The sequence below is a fragment of the Nerophis lumbriciformis genome, linkage group LG22 (genome assembly GCF_033978685.3).
Source record: "Nerophis lumbriciformis linkage group LG22, RoL_Nlum_v2.1, whole genome shotgun sequence".
Classification (NCBI taxonomy): domain Eukaryota; kingdom Metazoa; phylum Chordata; class Actinopteri; order Syngnathiformes; family Syngnathidae; genus Nerophis; species Nerophis lumbriciformis.
The window spans coordinates 40,847,833-40,869,958 of record NC_084569.2 but is presented as its reverse complement, the minus strand read 5'-3'; the positions used below and the strand labels follow the sequence as shown (position 1 = coordinate 40,869,958).

General features: G+C 42.1%; 1 protein-coding gene across 1 annotated transcript in view; it reads right to left on the bottom strand.

The window, feature by feature from the left end:
- Window positions 1–22,126, bottom strand: part of usp43b (ubiquitin specific peptidase 43b) — a 248,565-nt gene that overhangs the window by 50,244 nt on the left and 176,195 nt on the right. The window contains exons 5-8 of the mRNA XM_061973859.2: window positions 20,494–20,629; window positions 19,782–19,926; window positions 17,137–17,299; window positions 7,438–7,549 (exon numbers count right to left, since the gene is read on the bottom strand). Of these exons, the coding sequence (XP_061829843.2) occupies window positions 7,438–7,549; window positions 17,137–17,299; window positions 19,782–19,926; window positions 20,494–20,629 (556 nt within the window). The remainder of the gene's footprint in view (window positions 1–7,437; window positions 7,550–17,136; window positions 17,300–19,781; window positions 19,927–20,493; window positions 20,630–22,126) is intronic.

Sequence of the window (22,126 nt, the reverse complement as noted above, 5' to 3'; positions counted from 1 at the left end):
TTTCATATATAAAGCGCAACGGACTATAAGGCGCATTAATGACAGCTTTTCTTGATCTTTCCTGTACCGTATTTTCCGGACCATAGGGCGCACCGGATTATAAGACGCACTGTTGATGAGTGGGTCTATTTTCATATATAAAGCGCAACGGATTATAAGGCACATTAATGACAGCTTTTCTTGATCTTTTCTGTACCGTATTTTCCGGACCATAGGGCGCACCGGATTATAAGGCGCACCGCAGATGAGCGGGTCTATTTTCATATATAAAGCGCAACGGATTATAAGGCACATTAATGACGGCTTTTTTAAAATCTTTTCTGTACCGTATTTTCCGGACCATAGGGCGCACCAGATTATAAAACGCACTGCCGATGAGCGGGTCTATTTTCATATATAAAGCGCAACGGACTATAAGGCGCATTAATGACAGCTTTTCTTGATCTTTCCTGTACCGTATTTTCCGGACCATAGGGCGCACCCGATTATAAGGCGTACTGCCGATGAGCAGGTCTATTCAGGTCTATTTTCATATATAAAGTGCACTGGACTATAAAGCGCATTAATGACGGCTTTTCTTGATCTTTTCTGTACCGTATTTTACGGACCATAGGGCGCACCGGATTATAAGGCGTACTGCCGATGAGCAGGTCTATTTTCATATATAAAGTGCACTGGACTATAAGGCGCATTAATGACGGCTTTTCTTGATCTTTTCTGTACCGTGTTTTCCGGACCATAGGGCGCACCGGATTATAAGGCGCACTGCCGATGAGCGGGTCTATTTTCATATAAAAGGCGCACAGAATTATAAGGCGCATTAATGACGGCTTTTCTTGATCGTTTCTGTATCGTATTTTCCGGACCATAGGGCGCACCGGATTATAAGACGCACTGTTGATGAGCGGGTCTATTTTCATATATAAAGTGCACTGGACTATAAGGCGCATTAATGACGGCTTTTCTTGATCTTTTCTGTACCGTATTTTCCGGACCATAGGGCGCACCGGATTATAAAACGCACTGCCGATGAGCGGGTCTATTTTCATATATAAAGCGCAACGGATTATAAGGCGCATTAATGACGGCTTTTCTTGATCCTTTCTGTACCGTATTTTACGGACCATAGGGCGCACCGGATTATAAGGCGCACTGCCGATGAGCGGGTCTATTCAGGTCTATTTTCATATATAAAGTGCGCTGGACTATAAGGCGCATTAATGACGGCTTTTCTTGATCTTTTCTGTACCGTATTTTCCGGACCATAGGGCGCACCGGATTATAAGGCGCACTGCTAATGAGCGGGTCTATTCAGGTCTATTTTCATATATAAAGTGCGCTGGACTATAAGGCGCATTAATGACGGCTTTTCTTGATCTTTTCTGTACCGTATTTTCCGGACCATAGGGCGCACTGGATTATTCAACGCACTGCCGATGAGCGGGTCTATTTTCATATATAAGGCGCAACGGATTATAAGGCACATTAATGACGACTTTTCTTGATCTTATCTGTACCGTATTTTCCGGACCATAGGGCGCACCGGATTATAAGGCGCACTGCCGATGAGCGGATCTAGTCAGGTCTATTTTTATATATAAAGTGCACCAGATTATAAGGCGCATTATTGACGGCTTTTCTTGATCTTTTCTGTACTGTATTTTCCGGACCATAGGGCGCACCAGATTATAAGATGCACTGCTGATGAGCGGGTCTATTTTCTTTTATAAAGCGCAACGGATTATAAGGCGCATTAATGACGGCTTTTCTTGATCTTTTCTGTACCGTATTTTCTGGACCATAGGGCGCACCGGACTACAAGGCGCACTGCAGATGAGCGGGTTTATTTTCATATATAAGGCGCAACGGATTATAAGGCACATTAATGACAGCTTTTTTTAAAATCTTTTCTGTACCGTATTTTCCGGACCATAGGGCGCACCGGACTATAAGGCGCACTGCCCATGAATGGGCTGTTTTTGATCTTTTTTCATATATAAGACGCACCGGATTATAAGGCGCATTAAAGGAGTCATATTATTATGATTATATTCTAAATGTAAAAGACTTTCTTGTGGTCTACGTCATTGTTTTTCAACCACTGTGCCGCGGCACACTAGTGTGCTGTGAGATACAGTCTGGTGTGCTGTGGGAGATGATCTAATTTCACCTATTTGGGTTAAAAATATTTTTTTGCAAAGCAGTAATTATAGTCTGCAAATGATGTGTTGTTGTTGAGTGTCGGTGCTGTCTAGAGCTCGGCAGAGTAGCCGTGTAATACTCTTCCATATCAGTAGGTGGCAGCAGGTAGCTAATTGCTTTGTAGATGTCGTAAACAGCGGGGGGCAGTGTGCAGGTAAAAAAATGTTTAATGCTTAAACCAAAAATAAACAAAAGGTGAGTGCCCCTAAGAAAAGGCATTGAAGTTTAGGGAAGGCTATGCAGAACAAAACTAAAACTGAACTGTCTACAAAGTAAATAAAAACAGAATGCTGGACGACAGCAAAGACTTACTGTGGAGCAAAGACAATGTACATCCGAACATGACATGACAATCAACAATGTCCCCACAAAGAAGGATAAAAACAACTGAAATATTCTTGATTGCTAAAACAAAGTAGATGCGGGAAATATCGCTCAAAAGGAAGACATGAAACTGCTACAGGAAAATACCAAAAGAAGAGGAAAAGCCACCAAAATAGGAGCGCAAGGCCAGCCAGCCGGGAGACATAGTCTTCCCAACGTGTCCTGGGTCTTCCCCGTGGCCTCCTACTGGTCGGACGTGCCCTAAACACCTCCCTAGGGAGGCGTTCGGGTGGCATCCTGACCAGATGCCCGAACCACCTCATCTGGCTCCTCTCCATCTGGCTTCTCACCCTATCTCTAAGGGAGAGACCCGCCACCTGGCGGAGGAAACTCATTTGGGCCGCTTGTACCCGTGATCTTGTCCTTTCGGTCATAACCCAAAGCTCATGACCATAGGTGAGGATGGGAACGTAGATCGACCGGTAAATTGAGAGCTTTGCCTTCCGGCTCAGCTCCTTCTTCACCACAACGGATCGATACAGCGTCCGCATTACTGAAGACGCCGCACCGATCCGTCTGTCGATCTCACCATCCACTCTTCCCTCACTTGTGAACAAGACTCCGAGGTACTTGAACTCCTTGCCTTGGGGAAAGATCTCGCCCCAACCCGGAGATGGCACTCCACCCTTTTCCAGGCGAGAACCATGGACTCGGACTTGGAGGTGCTGATTCTCATCCCAGTCGCTTCACACTCAATCCAGTGAGAGCTGAAGATCCTGGCCGGATGAAGCCATCAGGACCACATCATCTGCAAAAAGGCAGAGACCTAATCCTGCAGCCACCAAACCAGATCCCCTCAACGCCTTGACTGCGCCTAGAAATTCTGTCCGTCAAAGTTATGAACAGAATCAGTGACAAAGGGCCGGATAGTCGAACCTCGGATTCAGGTGGAACAGTGCGGTTTTCGTCCTGGTCGTGGAACTGTGGACCAGCTCTATACTCTGGGCAGGGTCCTTGAGGGTGCATGGGAGTTTGCCCAACCAGTCTACATGTGCTTTGTGGACTTGGAGAAGGCATTGGACCGTGTCCTGTGGGGAGTGCTCAGAGAGTATGGGGTATCGGACTGTCTGATTGTGGTGGTCCGCTCCCTGTATGATCAGTGCCAGAGCTTGGTCCGCATTGCCGGCGGTAAGTCGGACACGTTTCCAGTGAGGGTTGGACTCCGCCAAGGAGGAACAGTGTGGTTTTGGTCCTGGTCTTGGAACTGTGGACCAGCACTATACTCTGGGCAGGGTCCTTGAGGGTGCATGGGAGTTTGCCCAACCAGTCTACATGTGCTTTGTGGACTTGGAGAAGGCATTGGACCGTGTCCTGTGGGGAGTGCTCAGAGAGTATGGGGTATCGGACAGTCTGATTGTGGCGGTCCGCTCCCTGTATGATCAGTGCCAGAGCTTGGTCCGCATTGCCGGCGGTAAGTCGGACACGTTTCCAGTGAGGGTTGGACTCCGCCAAGGAGGAACAATGTGGTTTTGGTCCTGGTCTTGGAACTGTGGACCAGCTCTATACTCTGGGCAGGGTCCTTGAGGGTGCATGGGAGTTTGCCCAACCAGTCTACATGTGCTTTGTGGACTTGGAGAAGGCATTGGACCGTGTCCTTCGGGAAGTCCTGTGGGGAGTGCTCAGAGAGTATGGGGTATCGGACTGTCCGCTCCCTGTATGATCAGTGCCAGAGCTTGGTCCGCATTGCCGGCGGTAAGTCGGACACGTTTCCAGTGAGGGTTGGACTCCGCCAAGGCTGCCCTTTGTCACTGATTCTAGAAAATTCCATCTTTTTTTTTTTTTTTTTTTTATGTCCTGTCCAGCTTCTCAGGCAAATCATATAGTTGATGTAGATGCCCATGACGGCTGTTCAGATTTACTTTACAAAAGAGAAGTGTAGGATACTTCTCTTGTTGCCTTATTTGTATTTGACTTTATTAAATGTATTTATATTATCATTTAGTGCAGCCGGGCCGGAGCAGGAGGGGATAGAAAGAGAAAAAAAAGAAGACAGAGGGGGAAATTGTGGGGACAAGAGGGGGATTAGACAGAGAGACAAAAACAACAACAGCAAACAACAACAACAACAACAATAGAGCAACATCAGCAAATATGACATGTACAAATATGATGGTAAAAGTAATAGCAAATAAGCAGTTAGCGAAAAATAAAAAATAATACAGAAATGACAATGAGCATTATTACACTACAAATGGATCAATACAAATACCAATAGAAATAGCGCTATTGATAATGAACAATACCAATAATTTACCTTTATTATCAACAATACAGTTGTTTAAATGCAACAATACATATACGTAATGATAACTTGAGATACGAAAGAATGCAGAAAAATGGAGGGGGAGAAAGAGAAGCAACCTACATTAACCTTGTAGATTGTTATAGTCACAATAGGTTAAGCTTTGTCAGTGTGCCATGTGTTACACCCAGTTTACCCTAGGGCAACAACGTTAATATATGTTTGATGAAACGTGATTATGTGCATGAGTGTAAGTATGCATATGTACTTGTATATGTACAGAATGTGTATATGTGTTTGTACAATGAATGTATATGTACAGAATGTGTATATGTGTTTGTACAGTGAATGTATATGTACAGAATGTGTATGTGTATGTTTGTATATTGAATGTGCGTGTGGATGTACGAACATTAGGTAGGTAAATATGTACTGTATTTGTGTATGTATGTGGGAGCGTAGGTACCTATGTACGTATGTGAGCATATGTGAATTTGCATGTACAATACATTCGACTCCCAGAGTGCGTGGGAGCCAGAGCACGGCCCCATCACCCCCGAGAGCCCAACCCACAAACAGGAGGCGTGGTGCCCAGGGAACCAGGGACCACCGCCCCCACGCAGCCAAGCCGGCCAGCGACAGGAACCCCAGAGCCCGACCCACCGTACCGCCCACAAGGGCCAGCAGCAGGCCGCAGACAGACGCACCCGGCGGAGGACAGGGCACGAGAAAAGCAGGGGACAGCCAGACCCCAAGCCAGCGAGAGACCACACCCCACACGGGCAGAAAGGCGAGACGCCCCGCCCGAAGGACCCAGAGACTCCCCGCAACCGGATGGGAAGACCGCCCCCGCCCCACCGGCAACCGGGCCCCCACGAGCCCACCCCCCACCCCCGGAGAGCGCGGCGAGGCCAGCCCCCGGCCAGCCCCCGGCCAGCCCCCGGCCACCCCACCCAAACCGGCCGCCGCAGGACCACCCAGGCACAGGGCCACGGGAACCACCCACCCCACCCGCAGGGACCCCAACGATGGAGATGGAACAACCAGCAACCGCCCCGCCGAGCCCCCCCCCTGAGGGAGGGGAAAAATTAAAAAATAATATTAATAAAATATATTTTAAAAATAAATAAATAAATAAATTAATTAATTAATTAATTAAAAAAAAAAAGAATTAAAAGAAGATCACAGACATGCTGACAAACAAGGTCACTACCCCAGCAACTGGCCGACTCGCAGCACCTCGGAATACCTTGCAGCACCAAGCTACCACAATAGACGCAGGGACTAGGCCCAACAGGCCCCAACCAAGACGGGCACCCGGAAGGGATGGACAGCGGGACCCAGGAGCTCCAGACACGCAGTTTGGATGCAGTAGCCTGAGGCGTCGACCCCCGTCTGACAGGCAGGCCCAGAGCGTACCCCCAGAAATATACATACATACATACATACACACATACACATACACATACACACATACACGTATACATACCCACACATACACATATATACATATACATACACATATGTACACATACACATATATAAACATACATACATACACACACATATACATACATATACACAGTTCGTCAGCCCCGACAGCCATCACGCGCGCGCGCTGCCACCAGTCACAACATCAGCCACACCCCTGCACCAGACCCAGCAGCCACGGGCGCCCACACCACAAACAAACGGCAGCAGAAACAGCAGCCGCAATAACCCCAGACAGCCAGCACCAGCCAATCAAATTAAAGCGATCAAAGAAAAACTGCGACCAGCAACCACACGCCACCAGGGCCACGGAGACCAGCCGGCGCCAGCCCGCCGGTCAGCCCGAACGCCAACACGCAAACAAGAGACACCAACAACCCCCCCAACCAAAAGGCCCCCCACCCCAACCCAAACCCGCACAAACACACCACCGCCCAAACAACCGGGACACAGCATCCAGACCAGACACGGGGGCTGCGCCGCCACCACACCAAGTCACCAACAGAGACCCCACAGCGCAAGGTCGGGCCACACGGGCACAAATTCCATCTAATATAGTCCTGAGTTCAATTCCGGGCTGGGGATCTTTCTGTGTGGAGTTTGCATGTTCTCCCCGTGACTGCGTGGGTTCCCTCCGGGTACTCCGGCTTCCTCCCACCTCCAAAGACATGCACCTGGGGATAGGCCCCTCCCACCTCCAAAGACATGCACCTGGGGATAGGCCCCTCCCACCTCCAAAGACATGCACCTGGGGATAGGCCCCTCCCACCTCCAAAGACATGCACCTGGGGATAGGCCCCTCCCACCTCCAAAGACATACACCTGGGGATAGGCTGATTGGCAACACTAAATGGTCCCTAGTGTGTGAATGTTGTCTGTCTATCTGTGTTGGCCCTGTGATGAGGTGGCGACTTGTCCACGGTGTACCCCGCCTTCCGCCCAAATGCAGCTGAAATAGGCTCCAGCACCCACCGCGACCCCAAAAGGGACAAGCGGTAGCAAATGGATGGATGGATACCGAAAATACGGTCTGATTACAAGAACATTTGAAAAAGTATATGAGTAAGAAGACATAATGAACCTCTGTTTTGACACTATAACGAGGAGCTGTTAACTACCTGCGCCGGCGCTCCATTGATCATCAGGTAGTAGAGTTTGCTGAGGATGCTCTGCTGCAGCTGGTCCCAGGAAACAGACCGATCCTCCCTCATTAGGAACGGAGGACCAAACCTGGAGCACAAACCAAAGCTGTTAGACTTCTACAAACACAGCGCTGCTCTCCCTCGGCAGGGCGTAATAATGAATAAAACAAATGATATCGCCGTTAGAGCAGGATTGTCATTATAATATCGCTATGGGAGAGAGGTAATACATGGGCAGATGAGGAGAGGGAAAAGCATCACTCTAAAAGGATGGATCCCATGACACATTCATTACCAGACACGTTTAATTGAGGGCAGCCTCCATTGTCTGGCTCGGATTTATTAGCAGCAGCCACGTCAATGATATCTTCACAAAACATCTAAAGAAAGGGTCAACGTCTTCTAGGAATACAAGAAATATGTTTAAATCAATTTATGAAACCTTATCTTACCCACTTTGTGAAATCTTCCAAGCAATTTGTCTTGAAAACATGCACAGTAAAACAAAGTATTTTCCGGACTATAAGGCGCACTTAAAATCCTTTCATTTCCTCAAAACTCGACAGTGCGCCTTATAACCCGGTGCGCCTAATGTACGCAATAATTCTGCTTGTGCTTACCGACCTCAAAGCTCATTTATTTGGTAAATGGTGTAATGATAAGTGTGACCAGTAGATGGCAGTCACACATAAGGGATGCGTGTAGACTGCCATATGACTCAAGGAAACAACACCAACATTGTATACAGGTAAAAGCCAGTAAATTAGAATATTTTGAAAAACTTGATTTATTTCAGTAATTGCATTCAAAAGGTGTAACTTGTACATTATATTTATTCATTGCACACAGACTGATGCATTCAAATGTTTATTTCATTTAATTTTGATGATTTGAAGTGGCAACAAATGAAAATCCAAAATTCCGTGTGTCACAAAATTAGAATATTACTTAAGGCTAATACAAAAAAGGGATTTTTAGAAATGTTGGCCAACTGAAAAGTATGAAAATGAAAAATATGAGCTTGTACAATACTCAATACTTGGTTGGAGCTCCTTTTGCCTCAATTACTGCGTTAATGCGGCGTGGCATGGAGTCGATGAGTTTCTGGCACTGCTCAGGTGTTATGAGAGCCCAGGTTGCTCTGATAGTGGCCTTCAATTCTTCTGCGTTTTTGGGTCTGGCATTCTGCATCTTCCTTTTCACAATACCCCACAGATTTTCTATGGGGCTAAGGTCAGGGGAGTTGGCGGGCCAATTTAGAACAGAAATACCATGGTCCGTAAACCAGGCACGGGTAGATTTTGCGCTGTGTGCAGGCGCCAAGTCCTGTTGGAACTTGAAATCTCCATCTCCATAGAGGTAGGTCAGCAGCAGGAAGCATGAAGTGCTCTAAAACTTGCTGGTAGACGGCTGCGTTGACCCTGGATCTCAGGAAACAGAGTGGACCGACACCAGCAGATGACATGGCACCCCAAACCATCACTGATGGTGGAAACTTTACACTAGACTTCAGGCAACGTGGATCCTGTGCCTCTCCTGTCTTCCTCCAGACTCTGGGACCTCGATTTCCAAAGGAATTGCAAAATTTGCATGGTTGGGTGATGGTTTGGGGTGCCATGTCATCTGCTGGTGTCGGTCCACTCTGTTTCCTGAGATCCAGGGTCAACGCAGCCGTCTACCAGCAAGTTTTAGAGCACTTCATGCTTCCTGCTGCTGACCTGCTCTATGGAGATGGAGATTTCAAGTTCCAACAGGACTTGGCGCCTGCACACAGCGCAAAATCTACCCGTGCCTGGTTTACGGACCATGGTATTTCTGTTCTAAATTGGCCCGCCAACTCCCCTGACCTTAGCCCCATAGAAAATCTGTGGGGTATTGTGAAAAGGAAGATGCAGAATGCCAGACCCAAAAACGCAGAGGAGTTGAAGGCCACTATCAGAGCAACCTGGGCTCTCATAACACCTGAGCAGTGCCAGAAACTCATCGACTCCATGCCACGCCGCATTAACGCAGTAATTGAGGCAAAAGGAGCTCCAACCAAGTATTGAGTATTGTACATGCTCATATTTGTCATTTTCATACTTTTCAGTTGGCCAACATTTCTAAAAATCCCTTTTTTGTATTAGCCTTAAGTAATATTCTAATTTTGTGACACACGGAATTTTGGATTTTCATTTGTTGCCACTTCAAATCATCAAAATTAAATGAAATAAACATTTGAATGCATCAGTCTGTGTGCAATGAATAAATATAATGTACAAGTTACACCTTTTGAATGCAATTACTGAAATAAATCAAGTTTTTCAAAATATTCTAATTTACTGGCTTTTACCTGTATATACATACATATACATTGATATATACAGTATATCATTTATATGTATTTATTTTGCTGTTTTTGTTTACATGTTAAAGGTGTTTTAATGAATATACATGCATGTTTAACACATATAGATTCCTTTCTTTCATGAAGACAAGAATATAAGTTGGTGTATTACCTGATTCTGATGACTTGCATTGATTGTAATCAGACAGTAGTGATGATAACGTCCACGTTTTCAAATGGAGGAGGAAAAAAAGTTCCTCCTTTCTGTCTAATACCACATGAAAGTGGTGGGTTTTTGGCATCTTATTTGTCCAGCTTCCATATTCGTTTTTATACACTTTACAAGAAATATATTGGCGTCAAACTCCGTAGCTTGCTAGCTTGTTTGCGCTGGCTTTCGGAGACTCTTGTTTTGAAAGCGCAGGCGCGATGGAGCGGCACTTTTATTGTGAAGACAGGAACTTCCTCATGTGCGGTCAGTCTTGAGGCTTTTGACGGGATCCATCCATCCATTTTCTACCGCTTATTCCCTTTGGGGTGGCGGGGGGCGCTGGAGCCTATCTCAGCTACAATCGGGCGGAAGGCGGGGTACACCCTGGACAAGTCGCCACCTCATCGCAGGGCCGCTTTTGACGGGATGTACGGTTGAAATAAAAAAAGTATATTTTTTCCTTCACACTTTTAATTGATTGATTGAAACTTTTATTATTAGATTGCACAGTACAGTACACATTCCGTACAATTGACCACTAAATGGTAACACCCCAATAAGTTTTTCAACTTGTTTAAGTCAGGTCATGTGACCGCCTGGCTCTGTTTGATTGGTCCAACGTCACCAGTGACTGCATCTGATTGGTGGAACGAAGTGAAACGTCACCAGTAAGGCAGGCACTTTGAAGGTCTGTCTGACAGACCAAAACAAACAAAGCGTGCATTAACAGATCGATAAAAATTAGTAGCGAGTAGCGAGCTGAATGTAGATAAAAGTAGCGGAGTAAAAGTAGCGTTCCTTCTCTATAAATATACTCAAGTAAAAGTAAAAGTATGTTGCATTAAAACTACTCTTAGAAGTACAATTTATCCCAAAAGTTACTCAAGTAGATGTAACGGAGTAAATGTAGCGCGTTACTACCCACCTCTGGTTGTGTGTGGTGTTTGTGTCGCCTCTCAATTGCTCTGTTTATTGCACTTCTGAGTGTTGCTGGCTCGGCTTTGGTTTTGGAATTGGATTGCATTGTTATGGTATTGCTGTGTATTGTTTTGTTGGATTGATTCATTAAAAAAAAAAAAAAAAAAAAAAAAAAAATAGATTTTTTAAAAATGAGAATCGATTCTGAATCGTGAGAATCGCGATTCAAATTCGAATCGATTTTTTCCCACACCCCCAATAAATACCCCTTTTTTGCTGCACCTCGTATGTCTGCATTTGTTGTTCAAATAAAGACAATAATGACATTTTTTGTGGTCCCCATTATTTAGAAAAGTGTTGAAATACATTTAGGTAGCGGTACCAGGGCCGGCCCGTGGCATAGGCCGTATAGGCAAATGCTAAGGGCGCCGTCCATCAGGGGGCGCCACGCCAGTGCCACAAATGTTGGAGAAAAAAAAAAAAAGAAAAAAAAAGTTGGTACTATTATTTCTAAATACAAAAAATAATCCCACGTTAATTAAAATGTAAAGTAAAGCCTATTTAATAGAAATATTATTTGTTACAACATTACGCCCCCCCCTCCCACCTTACATTCCTCAGGGACATTTGTATTAGATCTTTTAAGCAGGTGTTTTTTGTTTACATTGTTATTGCCTTCTGGTTAGCTAATGTTTGCCCTGCAGGTAATAGTCACTTTTCCACCCCTTTATATATTAGGTATAGTTGTAAGCCTAGTTGTTAAAGTGCACATCATTATTGTAAATTAAGCAATATGTATGTAAAAAATATTGTATTTCATATATTCATTTTTTATTTCTTGCATTCATTTATTTATTCATATTTTTTTTTATCTTGTTAACTATTCTGATTGTTAATTTGCTTTCTTTAAGTAAAAAAAAGGTCAAAGACAAAGCTATTCGGTTTCTTGTGAGTATATACACTTCACTGCCGATGTGGGGGGGGCGCCACCTAAAATCTTGCCTAGGGCGCCAGATTGGTTAGGGCTCGGCTTTGCTTTTGGAATTGGATTGCATTGTTATGGTATTGCTGTGTATTGTTTTGTTGGATTGATTTATTAAAAAAATAATAATTAAAAAATTAAAAAAAAATGATTTTTTTAAAAATGAGAATTGATTCTGAATCGTGAGAATCGCGATTCAAATTCGAATCGATTTTTTCCCACACCCCTAATAAATACCCCTTTTTTGCTGCACCTCGTATGTCTGCATTTGTTGTTCAAATAAAGACAATAATGACATTTTTTGTGGTCCCCATTATTGAAATACATTTAGGTAGCGGTACCAAAACATTGGTATGTGGACAACACTAGTTGACATAATAGTAAGGCTGAAACGACGCGTCGACGTAGTCGACGTCATCGGTTACGTAAATACGTCGACGCCGTTTTTGTGCGTCGGCGCGTCGCATATTTACGTCACACTACTTTACTGTCATGGCGGAGCGCAAAGCAGACGATGCGAGCGAGGGGAAAAAAGCACGCCAAAAGTCGTCAAAAGTGTGGGAGTATTTCAATAAACGGCCTAATAATGTTGTTGTATGCACACTGTGTCGAGCGGAAATGGCCTATCATAGCAGCACAACGGCTATGAACGAACATTTGAAAAGAAAACCCCCGACAGCGTTCTTGCCATCACCATCAACAAGTCAATCGTCCGCGTGCGTATACGTTGTCATTATTACACAAAAACATGAATGTGTCATTTGTATCTGCGTTGTAAATTCATAAACTAAAGCACCGTTTCGCTCTGAGAGGCGCGTTTGGCGTGCCTGTTCAGTGTTTACAAAGACGCGCTCCTCTTTAACGCTGTGGAGAGGCGGCGGCGGCGAGCGAGCGGCGAGGCGGGGCGCGCCGGGAGCGACGCCGCAATCGTGCCCAGGTGCGCGATCCGCGCAGTTGGAAGAGAAAAGACTTTGTGTAAAATTAAAAAGATTGTAAACCTGGCAAAGCCGTCTGGCGTTCAGTCTGTCGGTCCTGAAAGAACCCCACGGCACAAGACGTGTCACAAACGCTAACGTTAATTAGTTGTGCAAATACCTTTTACAACATGAACAGTTACATATACTATGTACAAACCAACAATTAACTTTCACTTTAATCATACTATCATTGTTGTGTTATTAAGCAAAATAAGCAATACTTTTACTTTTGTTGAAATGTTTACACTGTACACTTTTTTGTATTGGATGTTTAGCTTTATTTTTGCACATTTTAGCAAATAAGCAATACTTTTACTTTTGTTGAAATGTTTACACTTGTTACAGAATATTTCCGTTTTGCACTTTTTTGTATTGGATGTTTATCTTTATTTTTGCACATTTTAAAGCAAAATAAGCAATACTTTTACTTTTTAAATGCTTATACTATTCCAGAATATTAAGATTTGCACTGGATGTTTACTTTTATATTTGCACATTAAAAAGCAAATAAGCTACTTTTAATTTTGTTAAATGTTAAAAGTTTTAAATGTTTACATTGTTACAGAATATTTTGTCATGTTGTTGTCAATGTTGACTGAGTGGCCATACTCTTTTTTTTGTAAATAAAAGCCATGCCTTTTGAAAAAACTGGCCTACATTTATTTTTTCCTCTTCATTTAAAAAAAAAAAAAAAAAAATCGGTAAAAGGAAAAATAATCTATAGATTAATCGAAAAAAAAATCTATAGATTAACCGATTAATCGAAAAAAAATTATCTATAGATTAATCGATAGAAAAATAATCGTTAGCTGCAGCCCTACATAATAGTTTCATGGCAGTGCTTTGATTAGTAGGACTGAGGACGTGTGTCCAAAGTCCGCTCCTCCCACAGTCATCAGACCAGTCCCACATGGTGGGTGGCACGTTTGATCAATCACGGCGAGCCATTTTTGAAGGAGAGACTGACAGCGACTCCGACTCCCCGCCGATGAGATTGGACTTTCTCACGGCCGCGCTGGCGAGCTCACCTCTATTGATCTGAAGTGTCTGATGGACCGCCCCATGTCGGATCCCTCAGACGTTTGATTCCGCAGCGCTCTCGCAGTGAGATGGATGTCGGCCGTTTCGGTTTCTGGGAGGTGAAATGACCTTGACGTGCTTCTGGTGCTGAGCTAAATATAAACTGAGTGAGCATCCCAGAGTAGCTCTTCTTAGCTGAAGGAAGGGCGAGTAGACCGCTCCCCCTCGCCACCGTAATCATAACGACTCACGCTGGCGAGTGCTTGACTAATAAAAACATTAACTCAGCTCTTTAAAGTAGTGAAGGACATGCAAAATAGTTGAACAATACATGTATAATTCAATTAAGAGAGCCGAGGTCATTTGGCCCCATTCGTCACAATTTACCTGACACATGAAGCGTGACAGATTTGGGGCTGCACTGTCCACTTTAGCCTCCAGAGAGCAGTGTTGAGCATCTTAAAATGTGATTGGTAGCAATTCCAACGATGACCACAGCCTCAGGTTCTGTGTAGAGTGGCGCTGTCCATCATTTTCAGCAGACTGCATGGCAAAAATCCCTCTTCCTCTCGCACCAGATCCACCCAGAAAGAGTGGCGGCACATCAAAGTAGCTCCTTTTGACTTCCTTCATTTAACTTTGTTTTTGGTATTATTCTCAAATTTTCTTTTTTATCACTTATCATTTTTGTTATATATTGTATATATTATGAAAAAAATAAAATAATAATAATAAATAATAAATAAATAAATAAATTATATATATATATATATAAACAATACAACATTTTTCTAAATAAAAAATACAAATATAATATAATAATATAATAAATCAATATATATTATATACTGTATATATAACACGTAAATATTACATATATGTTATATTTTATATTGCTATTATGGTAGCTTTTTAGTCTACTTCATACTCTTTTATCTGATTATTAATCGATTAATCGAAGTAATAATCGACAGATTAATCGATTATCAAATTAATTCTTAGTTGCAGTCCTAATATATATATATATATATATATATATATATATATATATATATATATATATATATATATATATATATATATATATATATATATATATATATATAAATAATACAACATTTTTTAAATAAAAAAATACAAATATAATATAATAATATAATATATCAATATATATTATATACTGTATATATAACACGTAAATATTACATATATGTTATATTTTATATTGCTATTATGGTAGCTTTTTAGTCTACTTCATACCCTTTTATCCGATTATTAATCGACTAATCGAAGTAATAATCGACAGATTAATCGATTATCAAATTAATTCTTAGTTGCAGTCCTAATATATATATATATATAAACAATACAACATTTTTTAAATAAAAAAATACAAAATATAATATAATATATCAATATATATTATATACTGTATATATAACACGTAAATATTACATATATGTTATATTTTATATTGCTATTATGGTAGCTTTTTAGTCTACTTCATACCCTTTTATCCGATTATTAATCGACTAATCGAAGTAATAATCGACAGATTAATCGATTATCAAATTAATTCTTAGTTGCAGTCCTAATATATATATATATATATATATATATATATATATATATATATATATATATATATATATATATATATATATATATATATATAAACAATACAACATTTTTTAAATAAAAAAATACAAATATAATATAATAATATAATATATCAATACATATTATATACTGTATATATAACACGTAAATATTCCATATATGTTATATTTTATATTGCTATTATGGTAGCTTTTTAGTCTACGTCATACTCTTTTATCCGATTATTAATCGATTAATCGAAGTAATAGCCGACAGATTAATCGATTATCAAATTAATTCTTAGTTGCAGTCCTAATATATATATATATATATATATATATATATATATATATATATATATATATATATATATATATATATATATATATATATATATATATATATAAACAATACAACATTTTTTAAATAAAAAAATACAAATATAATATAATAATATAATATATATTATATACTGTATATATAACACGTAAATATTACATATATGTTATATTGCTATTATGGTAGCTTTTTAGTCTACTTCATACCCTTTTATCCGATTATTAATCGACTAATCGAAGTAATAATCGACAGATTAATCGATTATCAAATTAATTCTTAGTTGCAGTCCTAATATATATATATATAAACAATACAACATTTTTTAAATAAAAAAATACAAAATATAATATAATATATCAATATATATTATATACTGTATATATAACACGTAAATATTACATATATGTTATATTTTATATTGCTATTATGGTAGCTTTTTAGTCTACGTCATACTCTTTTATCCGATTATTAATCGATTAATCGAAGTAATAATCGACAGATTAATCGATTATCAAACTAATTGTTAGTTGCAGTCCTAATATATATATATATATATATATATATATATGTATATATGTGTACATATTATGTTAATATAATGGACACATAATAATAATAATAATAATAAATATAATTGGATATTGAGAGTATGTAAAAATGTGACTCCTACCTTGTTTACTTCCGTGACAACCTCCTTAAAGTTTTGTAATCAATCAGAAATATCAAGCTGCTAAAATGTGCCAAACATGGATACAAGTGTGGAGAGTGTTTTGCATTTTTCCCATCATGCTTTGTAATGGATTTAAATGGGTGTAATTGAGATTATTTTTTTCACGGTGCATGGATGTTTTCCATAATATCCCCACAGTTCAATGAGCAGGTTGTTATGTGTGACCATGTCTGTTCACTTTTTGTGTTGGATGCATTTTCTTTTTCCACCATGACTAGGTAAGGTTGTTTGCATTGGGTCGTATAAGTAAATGCTGCAGAATAATGAAAGGGACCTGAAATATTTACATTGTGCACTAGATGGCAGAATAATAGCAGCATGAAAATGGTCAGACTATTAAAATGAACCCCATCCCCCTGTGGGTAAGCTTCCTTGGTCTCGCGGGCCAAATGAAAGACGTACTTTTAGCTGTCTTTTTGAACTACTAGTTTTTGATGGAATGAAAGCAATGATCCCTGTCTTCTGTATTTATCCGTTTCTTTTAAAAAGCAGGAATACAAATTGAGACTTTATTTTTGGGCCTCACTCAACCTGAGGGCAGGTGCTATTGAAAGAAGAAAGTGGAGTCATTACCTAACCGTCTGCTGTCCCGCTCCTGCAGCGTTGCATACCAGCAGCAGAATCTTGGCCGGGACGCCGTGGTTGAGGAACTCGGAAGACAAAGCCCCGGACGTGGCTAACCTTTGCCCCTCGGGACCGGTGGCGAACGGGGAAGATGGCAGACTGTGATGGTACCCTGCAAACAAAGACACATTTCTGTTGGTCTTTCTTAAAAGTTCTTCTCCACGCCGTGACGGATTCCTTGGACTGATCTCCAAACTTAACACCGTGAGCCAGCTTTCTATTTCTGGGGGGGGGCATTGATTCACGGAGCAGATGGACTGGCGGCGGCGGCGGCCCTGAACTCCGCCCAGGTGGTTTTGTCTGATGGGCGTCATGTGGCGGGCAGGTGCCTGTTTGCACCCGCACAGAAAAGGTGTGCCAAGTTTGTGAGATCCCTGCGAAATGTGACGCCTGCATTTTTGTCACACGCTCGACAGCGTCAGCGCCTCGGAGCTTGACTGTGATGAATCGTCGCACACGCCGTCGAGGACGAATTGATCGGAAAAAGTTACTGAGCCTTCCCCAAACCCCCATGTTTTATTAAATCTCCTGACACCTGATCCATCACTCTGCTCTTCACCAGGCACGTTAGCACATCCCGCTCTTCACACAGACATAACGATAGTGTGCCCCGACTAGGGTTGTATCAGTACTAGTATAGTACCAATACTACTCAATCATATTCGCTACTATACCGCCTCTAAAAAGTACCAGTAATATTAATATTAGCTCTTTTGGAATTTGATGCCTGCAACATGTTTCAAAAAAGCTGGCACAAGTGGCAAAAAAGAGTGAGAAAGCTGAGGAATGCTCATCACTTATTTGGAACATCCCACAGGTTAACAGGCTAATTGGGAACAGGTGGGTGCCATGATTGGCTATAAAAGCAGCTTCCATGAAATGCTCAGTCATTCACAAACAAGGACGGGGCGAGGGTCACCACTTTGTCGACAAATGCCTGAGCAAATTGTTTAAGAACAACATTTCTCAACAAGGAATTTAGGGATTTCACCATCTACTAGAGATGCGCGGATAGGCAATTATTTCATCCGCAACCGCATCAGAAAGTCGTCAACCATCCGCAATCCACCCGATCTAACATTTGATCAGAACCGCACCCGCCCGCCATCCGCCCGTACACCTTCATACCTATTGTTATGAAGGTGTCTGTTACTACATTATATATATACTTGCAGTGTGTATATTGTACATATTACATATTGTTATGAATGTGTCTGTTACTACATTATATATATACTTGCAGTGTGTATATTGTACATATAACATATTGTTATGAAGGTGTCTGTTACTACATTATATATACTTGCAGTGTGTATATTGTACATATTACATGTTGTTATGAAGGTGTCTGTTACTACATTATATATACTTGTAGTGTGTATATTGTACATATTACATATTGTTATGAAGGTTAGTACATTATATATATACTTGCAGTGTGTATATTGTACATATTACATATTGTTATGAAGGTGTCTGTTACTACATTATATATGTACTTGCAGTGTGTATATTGTACATATTACATATTGTTATGAAGGTGTCTGTTACTACATTATATATATATACTTGCAGTGTGTATATTGTACATATTACATATTGTTATGAAGGTGTCTGTTACTACATTATATATATACTTGCAGTGTGTATATTGTACATATTACATATTGTTATGAAGGTGTCTGTTACTACATTATATATATACTTGTAGTGTGTATATTGTACATATTACATATTGTTATGAAGGTGTCTGTTACTACATTATATATATACTTGCAGTGTGTATATTGTACATATTGTTATGAAGGTGTCTGTTACTACATTATATATATACTTGCAGTGTGTATATTGTACATATTACATATTGTTATGAAGGTGTCTGTTACTACATTATATATATACTTGCAGTGTGTATATTGTATATATTACATATTGTTATGAAGGTGTCTGTTACTACATTATATATATACTTGCAGTGTGTATATTGTACATATTACATATTGTTATGAAGGTGTCTGTTACTACATTATATATATACTTGCAGTGTGTATATTGTACATATTACATATTGTTATGAAGGTGTCTGTTACTACATTATATATATACTTGCAGTGTGTATATTGTACTTATTACATATTGTTATGAAGGTGTCTGTTACTACATTATACATATACTTGCAGTGTGTATATTGTACATATTACATATTGTTATGAAGGTGTCTGTTACTACATTATATATATACTTGCAGTGTGTATATTGTACATATTACATATTGTTATGAAGGTTACTACATTATATATATACTTGCAGTGTGTATATTGTACATATTACATATTGTTATGAAGGTGTCTGTTACTACATTATATATATACTTGCAGTGTGTATATTGTACATATTACATATTGTTATGAAGGTGTCTGTTACTACATTATATATATATACTTGCAGTGTGTATATTGTACATATTACATATTGTTATGAAGGTGTCTGTTACTACATTATATATATACTTGCAGTGTGTATATTGTACATATTACATATTGTTATGAAGGTTACTACATTATATATATACATTTTCAGAAGCATAAATTCACCTGAGGTCCGCGCGGAGCCTCCTCTGATGTAGAGGGGCGGAGCCTGGAAGGCGTAGATGACGTCATTTTCGGCCACACTGGTGAGATCGTCGCCATCGAAGAAGGAGCGCTGGAAGCCTGTGGAGTAAACCTCAGTCAGGATCACCTGCGGAGGAAGAGACATTGCAGTGAGAATGAAGCATTAGGAGGACTACTTCCTTTACACCAATCATACTAGCCACTAGAAAATACTTGAGTATTTTAGGGCAGTGTTTTTTTTTTTTTTTTACAATCGGGCCGCCAAAAAACGTAATGAATACTTAGGTCTACTACACTACTGTATTTAATGATGTCATTATGGTGGTACTTAATGAATACTTAGGTCTACTACACTACTGTATTTAATGATGACATTATGGTGGTACTTAATGAATACTTAGGTCTACTACACTACTGTATTTAATGATGACATTATGGTGGTACTTGATGAATACTTAGGTCTACTACACTACTGTATTTAATGTTGTCATTATGGTGGTACTTAATGAATACTTAGGTCTACTACACTACTGTATTTAATGTTGTCATTATGGTGGTACTTAATGAATACTTAGGTCTACTACACTACTGTATTTAATGTTGTCATTATGGTGGTACTTAATGAATACTTAGGTCTACTACACGACTGTATTCTAACAGGGCCCCTTTAAGAAGGGCCCCCTAAACCTCTCACCTGGTCTGGGGAGATGTTGCCCTCGTCAGCCACCATCCTCCTCAGGCTGGCCACGGAGCCCAGGAGAGGCACGGCCAGGCCCACTCTCAGGTACCTCTGTCCTTTGGTGCTGAAGACCAGGGTGACACACAGGGGCCTGTCAGGGGCCAACACACACAGTCAGAGGTGACACACAGGGGCCCACACAGTCAGAGGTGACACACAGGGGCCTGCCAGGGGCCAACACACAGTCAGAGGTGACACACAGGGGCCTGCCAGGGGCCAACACACAGTCAGAGGTGACACACAGGGGCCTGCCAGGGGCCCACACAGACAGAGGTGACACACAGAGGCCTGTCAGGGGCCCACACAGTCAGAAGTGACACACAGGGGCCAGCCAGGGACCAACACACAGTCAGAGGTGACACACAGGGGCCCACACAGTCAGAGGTGACACACAGGGGCCTGCCAGGGACCAACACACAGTCAGAGGTGACCCACAGGGGCCCACACAGTCAGAGGTGACACACAGGGGCCAACGCACAGTCAGAGGTGACACATAGGGGCCTGCCAGGGACCAACACACAGTCAGAGGTGACACACAGGGGCCCATACAGTCAGAGGTGACACACAGGGGCCTGCCAGAGGTGACACACAGGGGCCCACACAGTCAGAGGTGACACACAGGGGCCAACACACAGTCAGAGGTGACACACAGGGGCCCATACAGTCAGAGGTGACACACAGGGGCCTGCCAGAGGTGACACACAGGGGCCCACACAGTCAGAGGTGACACACAGGGGCCTGCCAGGGGCCAACACACAGTCAGAGGTGACACACAGGGGCCCACACAGTCAGAGGTGACACACAGGGGCCCACACAGTCAGAGGTGACACACAGGGGCCTGCCAGGGGCCAACACACAGTCAGAGGTGACACACAGGGGCCTGCCAGGGGCCAACACACAGTCAGAGGTGACACACAGGGGCCTGCCGGGGACCAACACACAGTCAGAGGTGACACACAGGGGCCCACACAGTCAAAGGTGACACACAGGGGCCCACACAGTCAGAGGTGACACACAGGGGCCTGCCAGGGACCAACACACAGTCAGAAGTGACACACAGGGGCCTGTCAGGGGCCAACACACAGTCAGAGGTGACACACAGGGGCCTGCCAGGGACCAACACACAGTCAGAGGTGACACACAGGGGCCCACACAGTCATAGGTGACACACAGGGGCCCACACAGTCAGAGGTGACACACAGGGGCCTGCCAGGGGCCAACACACAGTCAGAGGTGACACACAGGGGCCCACACAGTCATAGGTGACACACAGGGGCCCACACAGTCAGAGGTGACACACAGGGGCCTGCCAGGGGCCAACACACAGTCAGAGGTGACACACAGGGGCCTGCCAGGGGCCAACACACAATCAAAGGTGACACACAGGGGCCAACAGACAGTCAGAGGTGCCACACAGGGGCCTGCCAGGGACCAACACACAGTCAGAGGTGACACACAGGGGCCCACACAGTCAGAGGTGACACACAGGGGCCCACACAGTCAGAGGTGACACACAGGGGCCTGCCAGGGGCCAACACACAGTCAGAGGTGACACACAGGGGCCCACACAGTCATAGGTGACACACAG